We start from the raw sequence: 21,741 nt of genomic DNA on the forward strand, positions 1-21,741 counted from the left end.
TTAACTGTCATAATATAGAATATTTATATAAACCTCTCCCTTCATTAATTCCATCATTTTTTGAGCACTTGCTTCATATAGCATCAGATGTTGAAAATATAGTGGCCAGGTATTCAGTCCCAACAGCCCAGAGCAGGCAGTCTGGTAGAGAACATAGCACTTTTGTAAAGCTTGAGGTGCTTGACCATGACTGGATTAAGTGCAAAGTGCTTGGAGTACCCAGAAAAAAGGCCAGCTCGTCAGTTACCCCACTGGGAGCAGAGAGAGTTTCATGGAGGAGATGATAGCTGACCTGAAGTTTCAAGAAAGAATTAACCAAGTGGACAATTTCTAGTGAGAGTGAGAGGGGAAAGTAGGTGCTTTTTAGTAAGAGATTAACACACATTGATGTGTGAAGTCAAGGCTGTAAGCCAGTGGTTCTCAGCTGGGGTTGATTTTAGGACTTCAGGGGCATTTGGCTGTGTCTGAGGGAAGGTTTAGATTGTCCTTTGGGGTTGGGGTTGACCTAGTAGACAGAGGACAGAGGTGCTGTTAACTCCTACCATGGAAAGGACAACCCCCAACAATAGTTACAGAGCTCGAAATGTTAATAGTGCTGAAGTCGAGAGACTCATATGTAAGGGAGAGTGTGGTGTGCTTGGAGAACTGGGGCTGAATAAGGAAATTGGGGGACCTTCAGGAAGTGAGTCTAGAGCCACATAGTGAACGTCCTCTGCCATGTTGAGGAGTTCAGACTTTTTTCTTTTTTTCCTTGTGTTGACAATGAGCCACCGATAGACGTTAGACCTAGTGAACATATTAGATCAATGGTTTAGGGAGACCTTTTTGGTGACTATATTACTTTTTTTTTTTTTTTTTTTTCTTTTGCCAGGCAGAGTTAGATGAGAGTTAGAGACAGAGAGAAAGGTCTTCCTTCCGTTGGTTCATCCCCCAAATGGCCACTACGGCCAGAGCTATGCTGATCTGAAGCTAGGAACCAGGAGCCAGGTGCTTCTTCCTTGTCTCCCATGCGGGTGCAGAGGCCCAAGCACTTGGGCCATCCTCCACTGCCTTCCCAGGCCACAACAGAGAGCTGGACTGGAAGAGGAGCAACAGGGACTAGTACCTGGCACCCCAACCGGGACTAGAACCTGGAGTGCCGGTGCCACAGGCGGAGGATTAGCCAAGTGAGCCAGTGCACCAGCCTATATTACATTTTTTCATGGGGAAGATAAAGCTGGAGGTGAAAGATTCAGAATGCTATAGCACTCCAGATGGAAACTTATGAAGGCACAGATGTTAGAGAGTTCTGAAGATACCAGGGCTGGGCCAGGTTGAAGCTGGAAGCCCAGAATTCAGTCTAAGTCTCCCATGTGATGGAGTGACCCAGCCACTTTAGCCTTTATCTTCTGACTCCCAACCTCTGTATTAGCAGGACGGCAGCATTGGGAGCCAGACCTGGCACAGGAACCCAGTACTCTTGAAAAGAGGTGCTTGTTTCCCAAATAATGTCTTAATGCGAGTCCAAAGACTTGCCTTCTAAGTGTCTACCTGGAGTCCTGTCACTTTCTGAACCTTTCTCCTCCAGCTTTATCTTCCTCAGTCCATGCAAACTATTGATGTAGTTACCACAAAAGTCTTTCTAAACCACTTAAAGTCTGTCAGTGGCTCATTGTCAAGAAAAATAAAATCTGAGCTGCTCAACATGGCATGAGGACATTGACGAGACCAAATACTTGCCACTCCATGAACTTTGTGAGATATTCTCTTACAGAAGCTGAGGAACTAAAGGTTAGGTACTGTGCCAAAGTGTAGAACTGAGATATAAGGGCAAATCTACCCTGGAGCCCATGGCATTTTATCCATTTTCTTGTTCCAAATGCTTATTAGACTTAAAAAGCACCTTAACAATGGAAAACAATTTCATTTGGTCAAAGGCTTATTAACATCTCATTTACACCTATTAATGTAGGGCCACACGTATTAAAAGATAAGTATCTGATTTTCAGATTATTTATAATTTAAATGTACACTAAAATATTTTCAGATGAAATATAGTAAAAATGGTCTATATTTATACAACATAAAATTAACACATGTATGGAGGTAATTCAAAAGTTTGTGGGGGTAGCTGGCATTGTAGCATAGCAGTTTTTTTTTTTTTTTTTTTTAAGATTTATTTTATTTATTTGAAAGACAGAGTTACGGAGAGAGGTAGAGACAGAGAGAGAGGTCTTCCACCCACTGGTTCACTCCCCAGATGGCTGCAATGGCTGGAGCTGCGCCGACCCGAAGCCAGGAGCCAGGGGCTTCCTCCAGGTCCCCCACACAGGTGCAGGGGCCCAAGAACTTGTGCCATCTTCTACTGCTTTCCCAGACCATAGCAGAGAGCTGGATCAGAAGAGGAGCAGCCAGGACCAGAACCGGCACCCATATGGTATGCCTGTGCTACAGGCTGGGGCCTTAACCCGCTGAGCCACAGCACCGGTCCGTAGCGCAGCAGTTTAAGCTGCCGTCTGTGTGCGGGTGTCCCATATGAGCCCCGGTTCAAGTCCCTGTTACTCTACTTCTGATCCAGCTCCCTGCTGATGGACCTGAAAAAGCAATTGAACATGGTCCATAAACTTGAGCCCCTCCCACCCACTTGGAAGACCTGGATGGTCAATTCCTGGTTGTTGCAGCCATTTAGAGAATGAACCAGAGAGTGGAAGACCTCTCTTTCTCTCTGTCTCTCCCACTCTCTCACTCTAACTCTGCCTTTCAAGTAAATAAAATAAAACTTGAAAAATCTGTCTTTCTTTAAAAAAAAAGTTTGTGAAAAAATGAAATTAAAAGATAAATTTTGGGGGGGCCGGCATTGTGGTGTAGTGAGTTACATCAACATCCCATATGGGCACCAGTTCAAGTCTCAGCTACTCCACTTCTGGTCCAGCTCCCTGCTAATGTGCCTTGGAAAGCTGCAGAAGATGGCCTAAGTGCTTGGGCCCCTTCACCCTCGTGAGAGACCTGGAAGAAGCTCCTGGCTTCAGTCTGGCCTACCTCTGGTTGTGGCCATTTGGGGGGCGAATCAGCAGATGAAAGTCCTCTCTCTCTCTCTGTCTCTCTCTCTTGCTCTTTCTCTCTCTCTTTTTTTCTTTTTTTTTTTAACTTTTATTTAATGAATATAAATTTCCAAAGTACGACTTATGGATTACAATGGCTTCCCCCCCATATCGTCTCTCCCACCCGCATCCCTCCCCTTTCCCACTCCCTCTCTCTTTCCATTCACATGAGGATTCATTTTCGATTCTCTTTATATACAGAAGATCAGTTTAGCATACATTAAGTAAAGATTTCAACAGTTTGCTCCCACACAAACATAAAGTGAAAAATAATAGATGATTTTTTTAAATGATGAAATCAGATCAGACCTATTGTCATGTTTAATCCCAGTGAGAGTCAAGTTGGGAATTGATAATTTCTTCTTTTTTTTTTTTTTTTTTACAGAAGATCAGTTTAGTATACATTAAGTAAAGCTTTCAACAGTTTGCACCCCCATAGAAACACAAAGCGAAATATACTGTTTGAGTACTCATTATAGCATTAAGTCTCAATGTACAGCACATTAAGGACAGAGATCCTACATGAGGAGTAAGTGCACAGTGACTCCTGTTGTTGACTTTACAAATTGACACTCCTGTTTATGGCATCAGTAATCTCCCTATGCACCAGTCATGAGTTTCCAAGGCTATGGAAGCCCCTTGATTTCTCCGACTCTTATCTTGTTTAGACAAGGTCATATTCAAAGTGGAGGTTCTCTCCTCCCGTCAGAGAAAGGTACCTCCTTCTTTGAAGACCTGTTCTTTCCACTGGGATCTCACTCACAGAGATCTTTCATTTAGGGTTTGTTGTTGTTGTTGTTGTTGTTGTTGTTGTTTTTTGCCAGAGTGTCTTGGCTTTCCATGCCTGAAATACTCTCATGGGCTTTTCAGCCAGATCGGAATGCCTTTAGGGCTGATTCTGAGGCCAGAGTGCTGTTTAGGACATCCACCATTCTATGAGTCTGCTGAGTATCTCGCTTCCCATGTTGGATCACTCTCCCCTTTATTTATTCTATCAGTTAGTATTAGCAGGTACTAGACTAGTTTATGTGCTTCCTTTGACTCTTAGTCCTTTCATTATGATCAATTGTGAACTGAAATTGATCACTTGGACTGGTGAGATGGCATTGGTACATGCCACCTTGATGGGATTGAATTGGAGTCCCCTAGTATGTTTCTAACTCTACCATTTGGGGCAAGTCAGCTTGAGCATGTCCCAAATTGTACATCTCTTCCCTCTCTTATTCCTACTCTTAGGTTTAACAGGGATCACATTTCAGTTAAATTTCAACACTTAAGAATAACTGTGTATTAATTACAGAATTAAACCAGTCATATTAAGTAGAACAGACAAAAAAAACTACTACATGCTCTTTCTCTAACTGTGCTTACCAAATAAATATTTTTTTAAAAAGATAAATTTATTTTGATGCCAAAGTTTTTTGAAATGCACATGTAGTTTTTTCAGAATGCTTTTTCCACTAACTTTTTGAGGATCTCTCACATATATTATGAAAATACTTTGAAATTTGTTTATCATGTTATATTTTGTAAAATTACACATTACCCAGATAGAGCATGTAGTCCTGTGACTTTGCTATACCTACAGAAGTTAGTAGGTAGAGCTGACGTGAGAAAGCTCTGAGATATCCCAGATGTGTCGAACCTGGGAAAGAGTGAAGCACTACAGCCGCAGTCTCAGTTGAAGTGTAATGTGAACTAAACAAGAGGACAGATAGAAAAACTGCATAATGTAATGCAGATTCCACATGTCCTGGCTTTAGTGTATGGAACACTGTGGATATACTAAGGTCAAATACCGGACATCTTCCTTAGGGATAAAGTGATCTGTGTCCTGGAGTACTTTGGAGAGGACAACCAGAAATGTGTTCCTGTTTCCACATGAGTCATTCAGAGCTGTTGACTTGAGACTTTAAAAAAAAAAAGAGAGAGGACCAAAAGGAATACAGCAATATTTGGGTTCTGGGGATTAAGGAATTTTTATTCCTTGGCGTCCTCAATAAAATTTGCCTGGTGTGCTTGTTCTTTGTCAGTTTTATACTAGCTTAACATTTGGATTTGGATTTGCTTTTGTTAGGATTTTCAGTCTTGGGTGTCTCTTTAGAGCTCTAAAACTAGATGGTATGCAGTCAAGACCTTGCATTGTCCTCCTGGGAGCACCAGCTCTCCACTGGGGCCCATATCACACTACCCACCAGGAGTTGTAGTGCAAGAGCTCAGGGGCCTGAGGACTGAGGGATATTATGAAACTTAAAAGCAACCCAATTACTGATCCTTAAGACTTGTCTTTGGGCCTGAAGCAACTACTCTAACAGCAAGGCATGCTGCACTCAAGAGTGTGCTAAGCTATCAGAGTGCCTTGAAATATAAGATTGAATGCAATTTTTAAAGTTTTTTTCCATTATTTTTCATTCTTCTTCAGCATTAGAACTCCACTTAAATCTGTGGGACTTGCAGCGTTACTGTGCCTAGGAAAGTAAGGATGGCCATAACTTACTAACCTCTTTGTGACTCTTAAGGCTTGTTCTGGTCACTTCCAGTGCAGGAAGTTGGAAGTTTTTTATTTTATGAATTTATCTTCTTTGCATGTTTTATACCATTATTTGTGTGACACTCCCCACCCCCACCTGTAGGGGTACTGCCATGTGACTAGGCTCACATGACCTAGAACATGTGAGTTGCTCCCTTACTCCTGCTACTGCAGCAGGGACTAAAAAGCAGGTGGTAGTAGGGGCAGAAAAAGTAGACATAAAGATGGGGAATTCCAGAATCACCAGAGTGGTGGTGGAGAGGTTCCTGTCTTCAAGAGGGAGCTTAGAGAACTACCCACCCCTGGCTTATAGTTCCAGAGCAGGACCAGACAGGGCCCCCACAACAAATCCTCTGAGCTAGTTAACACTCTACTCTAGCATGGTTGGAAGGAGGAGAGGCGTGCCTAGATGCCTTGAGTGATGGAGGCTTGTGAGTATATAACCAGGTTTGCCAGTATGGCACTCAGATTTTAAATATCTCAATACTCTAGCTGGGACGCTTATTCTTGGGACTTTTAGGGTACTTACAGGCTATTAAAACTTTCTTCAGGGGCCCAGTGCTGTGGGGTAGCAGGTAAAGCCTCCACCTGCAGTGCTGGCATCCCATATGGGTGCTGGTTCAAGTCCTGGCTGCTCCACTTCTGATCCAGTTCTCTGCTATGGCCTGGGAAAGCAGTACAAGATGGCTCAGGTCCTTGGGCCCCTGCACCCACGTGAGAAGACCCAGAAGAAGCTCCTAGCTTCAGATCAGCTCAGCTCCGGCCATTGTGGCCATCTAGAGAGTGAACCAGTGAATGGAAGACAACCCCCCCCCCCCGCCTCTCCTTCTCTCTCTGTGTAACTCTGACTTTCAAATAAATAAATAAATCTTTAAAAACTTTCTTCATCTGGAAAGTGGCATTATAAAATGTATATGTGTACATATGTGTAAAATAGCTTTTCACTATTCTGAATAATGCATCTTTGTATATAAATAGTTCATCATTTAGTTTCTTTAGGAATCTTTTCTTAAATGGGAATTTTAGGGTCAAAGAGAATGAACCATTCTAACTGTTTTCATATATTGCTAAATTACTTTCTCAAATAGTTATTTAATTTGTATTCTACGAACAATGTTCTCTGATCAAACTGGATTTTTATTTATTTTTTCATAATTTATTAGAGAGGGAAAGAAGACAGAAAGAGCCCTCATCCTCTGGTTTACTCTCCAAATGTCCACAAGGGCCTGTGGATGGGGCTAAATGTGGGAGCCAGGTCTCCTATGTGAGTGACAGGAACGCAATCACTTGAGCTTCATTGCCAACTCGGGAAATGCATTAGCAGGAAACTGGAATCAGAGGCTTGATCTGGGAATTGAATCCAGGTACTACAACACAGGACTTGGGCTTCCAAATCTGCATTTTTTTTTTTTCAAGTTTTTATTTACTTGTTTGAAAGGCAGAATTACAGAGAAAGAAGTAGAGACAGAGATCTTCCATCCAGTGGTTCACTCCCCAAAAGGATTGCAATGACCTCGGCTAGGTCAGAGTGAAGCCAGAAGCCTGGAGCTTTTCCAAGTCTCCCACATGAATGCAGGGGTCCAAGCACTTGGGCCTTCCTCTGCTGCTTTCCCAGGTGCATTAGCAGGGAGCTGGAAACAGAAGTGGAGCAGCCCACTGTGCCACAGTGTCTGCCCCCAAATCTACACCTTAACTGCTACCCCAAGTGCTGCCCCAGAAACTGGATTTTTAATCCTTCTTAATTTAATTTTAAAGAGTAGAAATTTTGTCTAATTACTTTAATTCAGTTTTAATTTAGTAGTGAAATTGGACACTTGCATGTATGTTTTTTATGAATTGCCTGTCTTTAGCTGGTTTATCTATTTGGGTCTTGAGAGTTTTTCTAAGATGTCTTTGTTTTACATAAGTTACCTAACCTACCAACCTTTTTCTAATAATGTATTCTCATTTTGATTTTTTAATAAAAAATTTTAAGTATTATTTATTTTCAGTTACTTGAAAGAGTGACAAAGAGATTCTATTTCCTGGTTCACTACCCAATTCCTATAATAGCCAGGGCTGGGTAGGATGAAGCCAGGAGCATGAAAGTCTCATCTGGGGCTCCCACAGGGCTGGTAGGGGCCTGGACACCAGAGCCAATATCTGCTGCCTTCCAGGATGCGTTATCAGGGAACTGGGCTAGAAGCAGAGTAGCTGAGATTGGAACCAGGCGCTTTGATATCGGATGGAAGGTTCCACTCAACAGCTTAACCCCCTGTACCTGCAACATCTGCCCTAAATAATTTTAAGTGAATGTTACTTGTTTTTTAGATTACATTTCAGCTCATCAGTCATCTCCCACATTGCCTACAGTACATTGTTTAGTTTTGTTTCATGTAACTTTTGGTCTTTATGCACAATGAGAATTTAGTCTCCTTTATAAGTAGTATTACACAGGATAGCCAGTAAGTCCCAGCAATTTACCAATTTTTGCCCAGTTTTCATTTATATAGAAAAGGTTTTCCTGTTTAAAGTAAACCCAGGCTTATTTGTTTCTTTAAACTGTTTAGGAGTAGTGACTATAAAATTGTTTCCTGTACAATTTAAGATTCTTCCTGGCATTATTTGTGCAAAAATGATCCCAGTAGTGTGTGACTTGTGCTCAGACATAACAGTGCATAAAACAAAATGCTTGTTCTCTTAAACTTTCCTCTTCCTATTTTTGTTTTAGAATTTTATAGAATCTTCTATCACACTGTTTGAATCTGACCTAGAAAGTGGGAAGTTTATTGATATTACAAATCGGGAAATTCCTGACTTAGAAGAAATTGGCTTTGGCAGTGAAACAAGATCCATTCATGTTAAAAGTGGAGTGTAAGTTTCCCCTATGTTAAGAACCTTGAGAGACTGGTGTTTAAAAGTATTATTTGCTTGATTGATCTTTTTTCCCCTCCCTCACTAGATGGGTTGCCTACCAGCAGAAGTTCTTCTGTGGAGAACAGTACATTCTAGAGAAGGGGAAATATAAATGCTTTTTTGACTGGGGAGGATCCAATAATATAATTATGTCAATACGACCTATCCAGCTGGTAAGTGAAATATGAAGCCAACCCACATCAGTGGCATGTAATGGTATATTAAGTGAGTATGGGAGTGGACATTTTGAAAGTGAAAATGTTGAATTATGTGTATATGTGTAAATGCAGACAATGAGACATAATATGCATTTGTGTACACTGCATAGAGAGGTAGTGTGGATAGTAGCACATGAATGAGACGACACTGTAATTTGAACAGTTCACTCAACAGTTTTATCTAGCGCCTCTGCTGTGTCAGATAGATCACTGAAGATAAAAGATAAACAAGACTCCCCTGACGGGTCTTAGTCTTGAAGGGGAAGCAGATCTGTAGACAAGTAAAGACGGTGTGTCTAGGCAGGGCTGAGGAGTCAGGGAGAGGAGCGGGCCTGGGCAGTTGGGGAGGGTCAGGGTGTACTGAGTGATGTTTTAAGGATAAAAGCAATATTTTTCCGGCAGAAAGGGCATTCCACAAGGCCAGAGTAATCTCCGTGTGTGGAAAGTTAGGAAGTTGTATAGTATTTGGATAACACAGAAGAATAAGAGTACCCATGAGATAATGATCACAGATTCGAACTTTGTCTTTCAAAGGGGCATTGGGGCACATTTTTTTTCCTAGCTATTATTCAAAATGAATTAGTCATAAGTGCTAAAATTATTATAAGAGAGTCCTGTATGTTATTTGAAGGTCAGGCAGTTCTAGGAATCTAGTAGTTTGCTCAGAGCATTCAAAATTTGTTTTTCAAAAGATATTTTCAAAACATTTGAAAAGACACCTCAGATTACATGATTGCATTGTTTAACATGTTTGAACATGTTTTTCAGGAACCACTTGGGATAAATGAGCCTCCACATTTGGTATGTTGAAAAATATTCTTCACTTACCATTGTTACACAGTTTACTAAAAGTGTTCATTCCCTTTCTCAAATTTTTTTCTTTCCCTCAGGTAACTTTTGTGTGTATTGGTACTTTAAGCAGGAGAGTGTCCATCTTTGTGGCTGTCACACAGTTCCTTTTGTGTTACGTGACAGAACTGCAGCTCTGACCACTTTGGGATCATTTTGAACCTGTGCATGCCTGCCTGCCTGCCTGCCTGCCTGTCTCTTTTTTTCTCTTTCTTTCAGATTGATTATTTATTTTAAATTTATTTGAAAGGTAGAGTTAACAGAGAGAAGCAGAGAGAGAAAGAAAGAGGTCTTCCATACACTGGTTCACTCTTCAGATGGCCACATCGGCCACAGCTGCACTGATCTGAAGCCAGGAGCTGGGTCTCCCACGTGGGTGTAGGGCCCCCAGGACTTGGGCCATCTTCTACTGCTTTCCCAGGCCATAGCAGAGAGCTGGATCAGAAGTAGAGCAGCCAGGACTTGAACCGGCGCCCATACGGGATATCAGCACTGCAGGCAGCAGCTTTACCCTCTGTGCCGCAGCGCCTGCCCCTTTCTTTCTTCCATGTCACACGCTTACTTGGCATAGCACAGTTGACTGTAGATAGAATGGAGAGTGTCTTCACCTGTCTATCCTGCATGTGATTTCTAATACCTGTATCAAAACATGCACTTGGTGAAGTGGAAACCCTACCTTTTCACTCACAATGTGTTCATGGTTCAAAGGGGAGTGGACAATACTCTGGAGCCTAATGTTTCTTTCTCCATTGAGGGCTGGAAGTTGTGCCTGTTTTATGCTACTAATGACTCTAAGGTCATTAATAATCCCATCTATCAATAACAAAACTGAGATTCAGAATTTAAGCAAGTGCCATATCACAGTTAGAGGTAGCAAAGTAGACCTCTTCTAGTATTTGACATTGACAAAACCAGATTTTCAGGGTTTTTCAAAGACAGACATGTGAGCAGTACAACCATGGGAGGAAAAGGCAATGACAGCCATTGCCTTCTCTATTTCATTTTGAATAACACATTCATAAAAGTTACTGTCAAAGAGCCAGATGTAGTGATTAATTGTAAATATTTGGCATTTGCTACCTTTACATAACACTGTCTTTTCTCTGAAACTGTGTTTTTTGTATTCATGTCAGTGTTTATATATCTCAGATGCACTGAGTTTAACTAGGCTTCCATTCACAGGGCTTTGAGGTTTTATTTTATGATTAGCTCAGGCCTGTTGGGAACATTTCCCTTCTGAATATAATTGACTTGTTGTATTTAGAGCTATTTCCTGCCAGATCTTTATTTTGGACTTGTGGAAACTCCCCACTGTGGATTTTTAAAGTGCTTTTTCACAGGATTCAAAATAACAGGAATAGATAAAAGAGTTAAACAGGAATAATTTCAAGCTGCAGATTGCACTTTAAGGACAGATGAAAAGTCCCATTCTTGTAAGCTCTGGTTCTCTGCCTCCCTCCCAGGTTTCTTTGTTTGTTTGTTTCTTTTTTAATGGATTTCCTTTTTTGGGCCAGATTGTGGGAGGGTTTTCTTTATAGTATTTCCAGTCCAACTTGGAGGGACAGGAAGCAGCAGCAGACGCCCAGTGCCGTGGCCCCTACTTCACTTTTCTGGGTTTGCCTCAGTTCCTGCCTTGTGAACTGCACGTTTCAGACAGGTTTATGATAAACAGAGATTGGATAACAAACATACCATGCCCTTTTAGTTCACCCAGAATAAAGCTCCTGTTATTTTCAGTGGCTTCATGCTGGGGCGTTTTCCTTGTCTGTATGCAGTTAGATGTAAGCAGAGGTGTCCTGGCAGGTGGCCTGGTGTTCCATTCAGTAACTAGGGAGTATTTTCTCCTTCTCAGGTAGCTGTGACAGCCAGGCCTACAGATGCTCTGCTCCCTTGGGGGTGCTCGTGTTCTCCTTCTGTGAGAGATAAGGAGTTCAACTGAGAGAGGAAGTTTTTATTATGATGATTTTAAGAGGAATTCCTCAAGCAACTTAAGAGGGAATAGGCCAGAAAAAATGTGTGCACAGAGGTTAACCTCCATTGTGAAGGTTCTGGTGATGAAAATGTTGCTGGTTAGTTGTAAACATCTTGTGAGGAGCTAGGGATTCTTTGGGATTCTGAAGGAACACTGCCTTTTATCGTGGCGATTATTTTTCTAAAAAGCTAAAGATGTCACGGATTTTCAGCTCAAGACAGACTGGGTCATTATAAATTTCATCATTAGCAGGTGGCAGCTTTTTTTTTTTTTTTTTAATTTTTCTCCTAAGCAAAACAGAAACCAAACAGAAGGTGAATTGTCTTCATATTGTCATCATCTCTCTCTTAATGAGTCCTGAAATCTTATTGGACTACATCTTGCAGAAGTGAATTTTGTTTCCAGGGGAGGTGTGAGTCAGGCACCATTCTCTAGAAAATTCTAAGCAGTTCCCACCTTTGACCCAACCAAGTACCTGGCATTCCTAGAATTTTTTTCAAGTAAATTAGCAAATTGCCAAATTTTAGATTTCTTTGAATACTCAGACCCTGTTCCATTTTATACATGTTCCTGGCCAAGGAAAACGTCTGGGTCTTCTCTTACATTGAATAACTTAGTCACCCTGAATTTTACAGTGATGACAGTTGTGTGGTTACTGTCATGCGTGGGGATAGTAAAGTGACTTTTAGACATCGATTAGTAAGATGCAAGAGGAATAGAAAGAAAACACTTTCGTGTGTTTGTGTTGGGGAGATACTGTGACCAGCTTATAGAATCTAAGGTCTGGAAATAGGAAGAACTGTTTAAATAAAGAAAGCCTTCTTTGAACAGGGAAATAGTTATTGTAGGATGCGTAATTGCTGTGAGAAGTGCATAATACTACATTGTGTGGAAGGTGTGATGTCATAAGGAATGGAAACAAGGCTTTTCTTTGTTTGACAACTCTCATGTTTATATGAGGGAAGTCTAAAGAGCTGCAGAAGGGGAAAGAAAGTTTCTCATAGGAATTATTTTAGTATTGGAATAAATAAAATTATATTAAAAGATGATGGAATAAGTTTTTGAGCCTGGCTTCTGTGTTTGGTCAGTAATTGACTTTGGAGGTTGTTAGTTTCTTATATTGGATGAGAGACCTATTGCCACATTCTATTTATGTTTATGATAAGTGAGAATTACACAGTGAAAGGCATTTATACAGCATCATGATAAAGTGGTGATTTCTGCCTCACAGGGTAGTTCTAATACAAGTGAAAAGTTACCTTACACACCCATGGGGTACCTCTGCCTGCTTCTATACACTTCCACATGAGGGATGTGTAGGGATTAAGTCACACTGCCACATGGCACAGAGGGGTGGATGTGGTTTGAAAAGTATTCATGCCTTATACATCTGATCGTTGCCTAGGCTCTCAGCAACCTGAGTTGATTTGTACATTGTTTTTCTCCATTGATCTGGAAGGGAAATCAACATAGTGATTTACCCAGTTAGTGTTTTTTTGAAAACTTAATTTTACTAAGGCACTGTCATTTAATTTTATCTATAGTTGAAACCATAATTTAATTGCTATAATTAGTAAGAATAAGGTTGGTTTCTATGTGAACCACCCGCAGAATATTATTATGAAAATTGTTCTAGACTGAAGCATTTACAAGGAAGTCAAAATGAGGTGTTACTTTTGTGGGTTTGTTCTGATTTTGAGTGAACTATACACTGCTTCTCACTTTGGGGTTAGGTAGAAATAAAATTCAGATAAGTATTAAATTCAGGTTTTTAAAGTTTGGGCAAAAAACATTTTAACCCAGCAAATCAAAAAGTTACAATATGACAGATTTTTTTTGTTTATACTTGTGTGAATTTTAATTATTTTTGGATATGAAGACAGACTAAAAGTTAGAGATGGCTAGTATGTATACTTATCTGAGATAACGATAAACCTGCATTGTCAATAGTCCAAAAATTGGTGTTTTATAGCTTCATGATACAGCGTTGAAGTATAAATCTTACACTCAGCAATATAAAATTAAATAATTCAAGTAGCTGTGAGTACAAGTAGTACAAAGACAGCTGTGGTCACCATTCTCGTATGGCTGTTCCAATTATTACTGTGAATTAAGGTAACATTTGCAAGCAAGAGAGATTTTGCTGCATTTTTGGAAGTTAAAAGTGATTGACTTTGTAGTTTCCTGTTTTACAAACTTTTAGTTAAAAATGTACTTCTGTCTTAACTTTGGACTTACTGCTGCTGTCCTCTGTATCCAGCAGAAGGACTGGGACAGGAACTTGCTGGATCACATCTCCTTAAGGCAAGGAGTCCCTTTACGGTGTGATTTCACATTAGAAGTCATGTTGCACAAGCCGTGGCTGCTCAGGGGGGAATTGGTTCTTTCACCTCTTTGGTTTTGGCCGATCTTTGACATCAGACCAAGCAGAGACAGAGCAGAATGAGATAGTCAAGAAACAATTTCACTAAGAGGACCCTTGGGAAACTGGAGGAGGTGAACATCCACTGCTCAGTTGTTCTCCATGACAGCGCAAGCAGGAGAGAGGACAAAGCTGCAGACCATTCATTGCGAAGCTTCTCAGCTGCAGTCAGGCCTGTCAGTGCAGGGTGGACCCCGGGCCCATATTATTCCAAGTCTCCAGTGTATTATGGAACACTCATTCAGTTCATTCATTGTTTCTTTCCTATTTTATAGATCCAAGGCCACGAGAGTTGTAAATTATTGTTTTTCTGGTCTAAAGGGACTTGTGGTTGAGATTTCCTGGATTTTTCTTGATAGAAGGGACCAAAGTAGAATCATAGCTATTTAGAACTATAAGCTGTGCATTTAAGGAATCCTTATCAGAAAACCGAAGCCTGTAAGCCGAAAGACCCACCAGAGACATGTTTCTCTCTTCACCGTAAATCTCACACTGATCCCATCATTATTATCTCCTCTGTCATCCGCTTCTGCTCTCCTAGGCACGCATGTTCCCTCCTTTCCTCCTAACTGGGAGTCAGGAAAACCTGGGAGAAAGACGACACACTAGCTGGTCCCCAGAGTAATCCAAACCGCTTCGTTATTTAGCGCTAAATTGCTTCTTCTTGTATGCATCTCATCTCCCCAGAGTGGATAAAAGTCATTTGACACAGTGGACAAGGACCACATTTAGTGGTCCTTGATTCTGTAGGTAGCATTGTTGTGTGGGCACTGTGCCCACAGTATGGTGCACGAGTTGTATGAAAGTGGTAAACAACGGTGACCTCCTTTGCTGAGAAAATGTAGGAAGAACAGTGTGACTTTAAGATCACCATCCTCAACATAGATAAAATACCAGTCTAATATTTTGCAAAATTTTTAAAAGTACATGGAAGTAAAGGTTTTTATTTGCCTATGATGATGTAAAAAATTGAAGTGTTTAATTATTATTGTGTTGTTCTTGCAGCTCAAAGCATTCAGTAAACCTGGGTTCCAAGGTGAATGTATAGATTATACAAATGAAATTTTTCATTTGACTTCATTCACACCACGTTCTTTTAAAGTTCTTCGGGGTTGGTATGTATGTTTATTGAGTGTTTTCTACTGTTACTTAGTAACTAAATTTCTTTTAAAGTTAAAGAGGTTTGCCTTGTTTTCTGTTCTGCATGCAAAGTGAGTTTAAAAAAAATGTAACCATTGCTCAACTGCTAACTTGCCTATAAATTTGACTCATAGTGGAATATAGAAAAATGCAATGGGCACCTTCTAATGGCTTTGTTTTTCATTGTTCCCTTTAATTGCTTTCTAAATATTTTGAATGTATTTTATGGGTATAGCATGGTATAGAATGCTGTAAAGAGTAACTATTCTTTTTGTCCTTGTAAGACACATTACTTGTAAATTTTTTCAAAGGTTTGTTTTATTTATTTGAAAGGCCAAGTTACAGAGAGAGGGGGTGGGGAGGGAGGGGTAGAAAGCGATCTTCTATTCACTGGTTCACTCCCCAAATGGCCACAACAACCGTGGCTGGGCCTGGCCGAAGCCAGGAGCTGCTTCTGGGTCTCCCATGTGGGTGCAGGGGCCCAAGGATTTGAGCCATCTTCCAGTGGTTTCCCAGGTGCATTATCAGGGATCTGGATCCGAAGTGGAGCTGCTGGGACTCAACCGGCACCCATATAGGATGCTGGCATCATTGTGCCTTAATGCATTATGCCACAATGCCAGCCTCTACTTCAAAATTAAAAAAAAAAAAAAACAACTTTTTCATGTTTGCTTAAAGTACTCATTATTCCCATTTGTGAAATGATGAGGAAATGAGATTCAGAGTTAGTTTTTCGCAAGTTCACAAACCAAGTGCCAAACCCGGGGTTGCTTTGGTGTTCTTTTTTTTTTTTAACTTTAAATACTATATTTTGGCAAGTGCTGCGCTCACTATGCTAATCCTTCGCCTGCAGTGCCAGCACCCCGGATTCTGTCCTGGTTGCTCCTCTTCCACTGCAGCTCTCTGCTGTGGCCCGGGGAGACCAGGAGGAAGCACCTGGCTCCTGGCTTCAGATCGCACAGCGCACCAGCTGTAGCGGCCATTTTGGGGGGTGAACCAACGGAAGGAAGACCTTTCTCTCTGTCTCTCTCACTAACTCTGCCTGTCAAAAAAAATACTATATTTCCCTAACTATAACAATATACTGTATCTTTCTCACATGTGCAGAAAACTGTATGTGATTCTCTATGGTTTCTAGGTAGTATATCTCTATCTAATAACCCAGCAAAATCTCCCTTTTTCTTTGAAAAATCTTGGCTTTGTCAGCACTCCTCCTTGCTCTTCCTGGGTCAGTAGAGAGGGTCTCCTACTTGAATCTCCCAATTACTCCTTACTACGGAGTCTTATTTCCAGTGTTTACCACAGAGTGATCATAGCCCAAGCCTTTGTAAAATCCAGTTTAATACTTTTACTAATCGGCTTTAATTTCCATGGCCTTTCTCTGGTACCACAGACCAAGCTCAAACTTCCATTTTCATCCTTTACCATCAGCTAGTTCTCGTATTCCTTGTTCATTCTCTGTCTTTATCCTGTGCCTTGTTTCCCCCTCTTCCAACAAGTTTACTTAGCCATTTGTTTCCCTCCTTATCATCTACCCCAAGAGCCTGCAAATTTGTTTTCTTTCTTAAGGGCCAAATGGTAACTATTTTGGACCTTGTGGACTCTAGAGGCTCTGTCCTAGCTACTCAGCACTGCATTAGATTACACAAAGCAGTCATAGACAATACACAGATGAACAGGCATGACTATGTTCCAGTGTAATTATGCACATTGGAATTCAAATTGTACCCAATATTTACATGTCATGACATAGCCTTTTAATTTTTTTTTGTTTGTTTGTTTGTTTTTTTTTTTTGTTTGTTTTTTGCCAGGCAGAGTGGACAGTGAGAGAAACAGAGAGAAAGGTCTTCCTTTGCCATTGATTCACCCTCCAATGGCCGCCACGGCCGGCGCGCTGCGGCCGGCGCGCTGCGCTGATCCGATGGCAGGAGCCAGGAGCCAGGTGCTTTTCCTGGTCTCCCATGGGGTGCAGGGCCCAAGCACCTGGGCCATCCTCCACTGCACTCCCTGGCCACAGCAGAGAGCTGGCCTGGAAGAGGGGCAACCGGGACAGAATCCGGCGCCCCGACCGGGACTAGAACCCGGTGTGCCGGCGCCGCTAGGCGGAGGATTAGCCTAGTGAGCCGCGGCGCCGGCCAGCCTTTTAATTTTTGAAAACCATTTAAAAATGTAAAAGCGTCTCTTGGCTTTGGGCTGTATGGAAACAGGCAACGGGGCCCATTTGGCCCACCAGCTGTAGTTTGCTGATCCTGGTCTGTAACAGATTTTAGATCTCTGCTAACCTGAGCCAGCAGATGCTATTTGTTTGGCCTATATACTACACTAAATGAATTTTTTTATATCACTACTTAAGTGTAGGATATATTACGGAAGAATCTGTTTCTGACTGTCTCCTTAAACAATCAGAAGATTTTTGAAGGCTTTAGGAAAGCTTTTGTCTTTGGCAGTACTTACTGGTATTGAGTAGACGGTGAGTGTGCGCCCAGTGTGCCACATCCACCGTCATACCCGATTTTTTTCACCCAGCCTGCTACTCATTTGCATGACCTGCTTAACATCCTGCAGGTATGTAAGTTTGTTATCTCGCTTATCTACATAGATTCTTTTTTTTTTTTTTTTTTTTTTTTTTTTGACAGGCAGAGTGGACAGTGAGACAGAGACAGAGAGAAAGGTCTTCCTTTTGCCGTTGGTTCACCCTCCAATGGCCGCCACGGCAGGTGCGCTGTGGCCGGCGCACCGCGCTGATCTGATGGCAGGAACCAGGTGCTTCTCCTGGTCTCCCATGCGGGTGCAGGGCCCAAGCACTTGGGCCATCCTCCACTGCACTCCCGGGCCACAGCAGAGAGCTGGCCTGGAAGAGGGGCAACCAGGACAGAATCCGGCGCCCCGACTGGGACTAGAACCCGGTGTGCCGGCACCACAAGGTGTAGGATTAGCCTACTGAGCCGCGGCGCTGGCCTACATAGATCCTTTAAGACTTAGTCCATCCCCATTCCCTCAATAATCCTCTTGATTAGCCATAATTCAAGCAGTCTTTTCCCTCTCATATTTTCTATAGCTATTCTGCTTTGAGCCTCTTTGTATTTGTTCTTATAGTTATTACACAAAGGATATGAGAGCTTTACAGTATTAACACATATTATATAGGGCACCATAAGTTAAATAGATTACCTGCAACTCTTTAATAAGAAATATGTACCAAAGAATTGAAATAATTTTATCACTATTATTTGGCTCTGAGTTTCTGCTCCACTAAGAAAAAAGAAATTGACTAGCAAAATATATTTTCATTTTTTGAAAAAAAGAAGCATTGACGTTTTCCTGGAGAACCAATTTTTCTGACATGAAGTTCAAAACAAATTAGTCACACATGTTTCTTCATGTACAAATTGTACAATGACAGTTTAATAAAGACTGTAAGAATCATGGCATTTGTGTAAGTACCTGGAGAGCTCTAGATGTGAGCTCGCTCCATTACTTGTGGCTGTGTAACCTTAGGTAAACTGGGTCGACTCTGAGCCTCTGCTTCCTCATCTGTAAAGGGGGATGACAATAATATCTGCCTCAAAGAATTCTTAGAAGGACTAAATAAATTAAAGGCTTGGCTTGGTGCCTGGCATGTTGAAAACTTTTGATAAGTGTTGGCTGCAAAATGCTTATTACATAGAAGACGTGATAGTACATTATAACGTCACCAAACATTCCTATGGCTATCCAAAGTTAACCAGGTCTAGCTAGAATATAGTACCTGTGATCTGAAGGGCTAAAACTTAAAACACACCAAAATTAAAATAGCCAATTAATTTCTCCCCTAGGCTCCTTCTTTTCAAAAGGAATGCCTTAACTGAGCTTTTGATGAATACTATATTGAAGATAACTCACTGTTGAAAATTGCAGCAATTTCCATTAGATATCAGTTGAATAGATGACAGATTTTTTTCAAAGATGTATTTGTTTATTTATTTGAAAGAGTTACACAGAGAGAGGAGAGGCAGAGAGAGAGAGAGGTCTTCCATCCGATGGTTCACTCCCCAGTTCGCCGCAACAGCTGGAGCTGCGCTGATCCGAAGCCAGGAGCCAGGAGCTTCCTCCGGGTCTCCCAAGTGGGTGCAGGGGCCCAATGACTTGGGCATCTTCTACTGCTTTCCCAGGCAGAGAGCTGGATTGGAAGTGGAGCAGCCAGTCTTGAACCAGCACCCATAGAGGATGCCGGCACTTCAGGCCACAGCACCTGCCCCTAGATGACAGATTTTATGTAACTGTGTGGTTTTAGGGGTTTTACTTCTGTACCCACCATGGCTGAACACAAACTCATGATGAAATAAGATACAAAAACTTTTGGCTTTCCTGAAAAAGAACTTCTAATTCATTCAAGTATTCATTAATCACCATAATTTAATCCCATTTTTTGAAGTCGCTAATATCTTTAGCTAGAATCCATGTCTTCTTCAAATTTCATCTCTTTCACTTAATAGATTGGGGAACCTTGGACAGATATCTAACCTTTCAGATTCTGTTTTGTTGCCATAAAAGTAAGGACATGTTCTAATCTGTAATATTACTGAGGACACAGTGAAATAATATATGTAAAGTTACTAGTCTAATGTCAAGCATGTAGTGGCTGTTGATTAGTGATAGCTGTTAGTTTTTTAATGTGTGCTGGCTAGCACCATGACCTCGTTCCACAGGATTGCTGAGACTGTACTGCCAGCTGTCTGCAAGTGACTGAATGTCACATTGCTTGTTTTGCAGCTGGCTCCTGTATTACCAGGAGGATGTTTGTGATCATCAGTGTGTGTTGGAAGAAGGCCTGTATGCCGACCTCACCTCCTGTGGCTGCCCAACATCAAGAGTCACAGCCCTCAAGCCCATCGACTATGTAAGTACTTCGCTGAATACATACTTATGAGACCCTTTTCCTTGTCCAGTTTCACCACTGGATGAAAATACGAAGCTGGAAGAAACGATACAAAGGACAGTATCAGATTATCAAAATGTAAAAAATGTGAATAATCTTGCCAGTTGTAAAATTAAGGTTCACTCATGAATCTAACCAGAATGCAATATTTTTATTTTTATTTTTTATTTATTTATTTTGAAGCAAGTATGTATAACTCAAGAACTAAGGCAACATAGGCCTGGGCTTAAATGCTTGAAGTTTGATACTTTAACTAGTTTGGGTGACATTGGCAAAATGACTTGGTTTCCTAATCTACAGCAAATAATAGTGAGGCCCCTCTAATATTAAATGAAATAGTGCATGTAAAATACCCTGCACTTGATGAGTACCCTATCAATGTTAGCTATTAGCACCATGGATATTATTGTTATAACTGCTTAACTATCAAAAACAGTAACCTGACCACCTTAATTATTCTGTTAGGTAAGTCACATGTGATTTGCTACATGTTACTTTAAGGCATGGATCACCACTGATAGTGATTTCAAGCCTTTGGGGCACCAGGGCTTTTCTGCCAGGTGTGTGCAGAATTGTCTGGGTCACTGTGGAACCCCACTTTATGGAGTAAGTGGTTATTCTTTCCAACAAAGTTGTTCAGAATTTCAAGTCTCAGGAAAACAGGGTCACTGTTCTGGGGAATTAGTTCCAGGCCTCTGGTCGAGGGAGGTAGTGAGGTTCAGGGATATTGTTGAGATGCTTAGTTAGGATGATTCTCTGAGGATATGTCTGGCCAAAGCTTGCAATAAATGGAGGGAAGGAGTGACTCAGATCTTTTGCCTAGAACTGACTCCAGGGCTAATGACCACACTCAAGATCTTTGATCTCAACCTAGGCAGTGTCATCTTATTTCACAAGGCATTCCTGGATAGAGTATTCTGGGCATCAGGCTAAAAATAGAGTCTTGGCCCAGGAACAAGAATATTAATAGTCCCTGGTCTCTAAGTGGCCCTGTAGATGCCAACTTGGAAAGAGTAAGTAGCTGGTGATGCTTCTTATCTGTCACAGGAAAACTGGTTAGAAAAAAGACTGTGATCTTGTCGGTTTCAACAGATTTTGATAACTCTAAAAAAAAAATAGGAAAGAATCTACACTTACTGGGAAAGCAACTTTCTTAGTTTTTAGTGGTCAAATCAATAGACAGGTACTGATTTGATACTAACAGCAGTAAGATTCTAAGTTATGAAAATACCATCTTGAAAGGATTTTTCCAGAACTCTTAATTCAGGAAACTAAACCAACTTAATATCTAGGGAGGACATTATAGAAATGGGGTCAGAATTAATGAGTATTACTATTTCTTTGAAGAGTCACAATTTTACACATTCAGGAAATGTAAAATGAGTAATTAAAATCTGGATTGAAAATACACAGAGAGAAATATTTTTCTCTATGTTGTCATGTGCATTTGCATGTCCCTAGATGCATAGCCAGGCAGTGTAGGTGAAAGTGCTTGTTGGGAAGCGCTCGGAATCTGTACACTTCTACTCCAGAACCTGCGGAAGCATGCCTTTGGTTTTGGAAGGGCATCATATTACTTTTCAGATTCCTTTTCCTGGTATATTTTACGTTGTTGAAAGGTGTTTGATGAAGGAAGACTTCTTAGGGCATCAGGTTGGTGTTGAAATGGAGTTAGGATGAAATGCGGTCGTCCCAGCACAGACTCAAAGACAGACCA

General features: G+C 41.2%; 1 protein-coding gene across 4 annotated transcripts in view; it reads left to right on the top strand.

Moving 5' to 3' along the window:
- Positions 1-21,741, top strand: part of CRYBG3 (crystallin beta-gamma domain containing 3) — a 135,229-nt gene that overhangs the window by 83,111 nt on the left and 30,377 nt on the right. For all 4 annotated transcript variants that reach the window (XR_011387807.1, XR_011387808.1, XM_070071942.1 and 1 more), the window contains exons 13-17: positions 8,321-8,463; positions 8,552-8,678; positions 9,492-9,524; positions 14,972-15,081; positions 19,859-19,985. Coding sequence is in view for 2 of the 4 variants with exons in the window: in XM_070071942.1 (XP_069928043.1) it covers positions 8,321-8,463; positions 8,552-8,678; positions 9,492-9,524; positions 14,972-15,081; positions 19,859-19,985 (540 nt within the window). In the remaining 2 variants the exon portion in view is untranslated. The remainder of the gene's footprint in view (positions 1-8,320; positions 8,464-8,551; positions 8,679-9,491; positions 9,525-14,971; positions 15,082-19,858; positions 19,986-21,741) is intronic.

The sequence above is a fragment of the Oryctolagus cuniculus genome, chromosome 4 (assembly GCF_964237555.1).
Source record: "Oryctolagus cuniculus chromosome 4, mOryCun1.1, whole genome shotgun sequence".
Lineage (NCBI taxonomy): Eukaryota > Metazoa > Chordata > Mammalia > Lagomorpha > Leporidae > Oryctolagus > Oryctolagus cuniculus.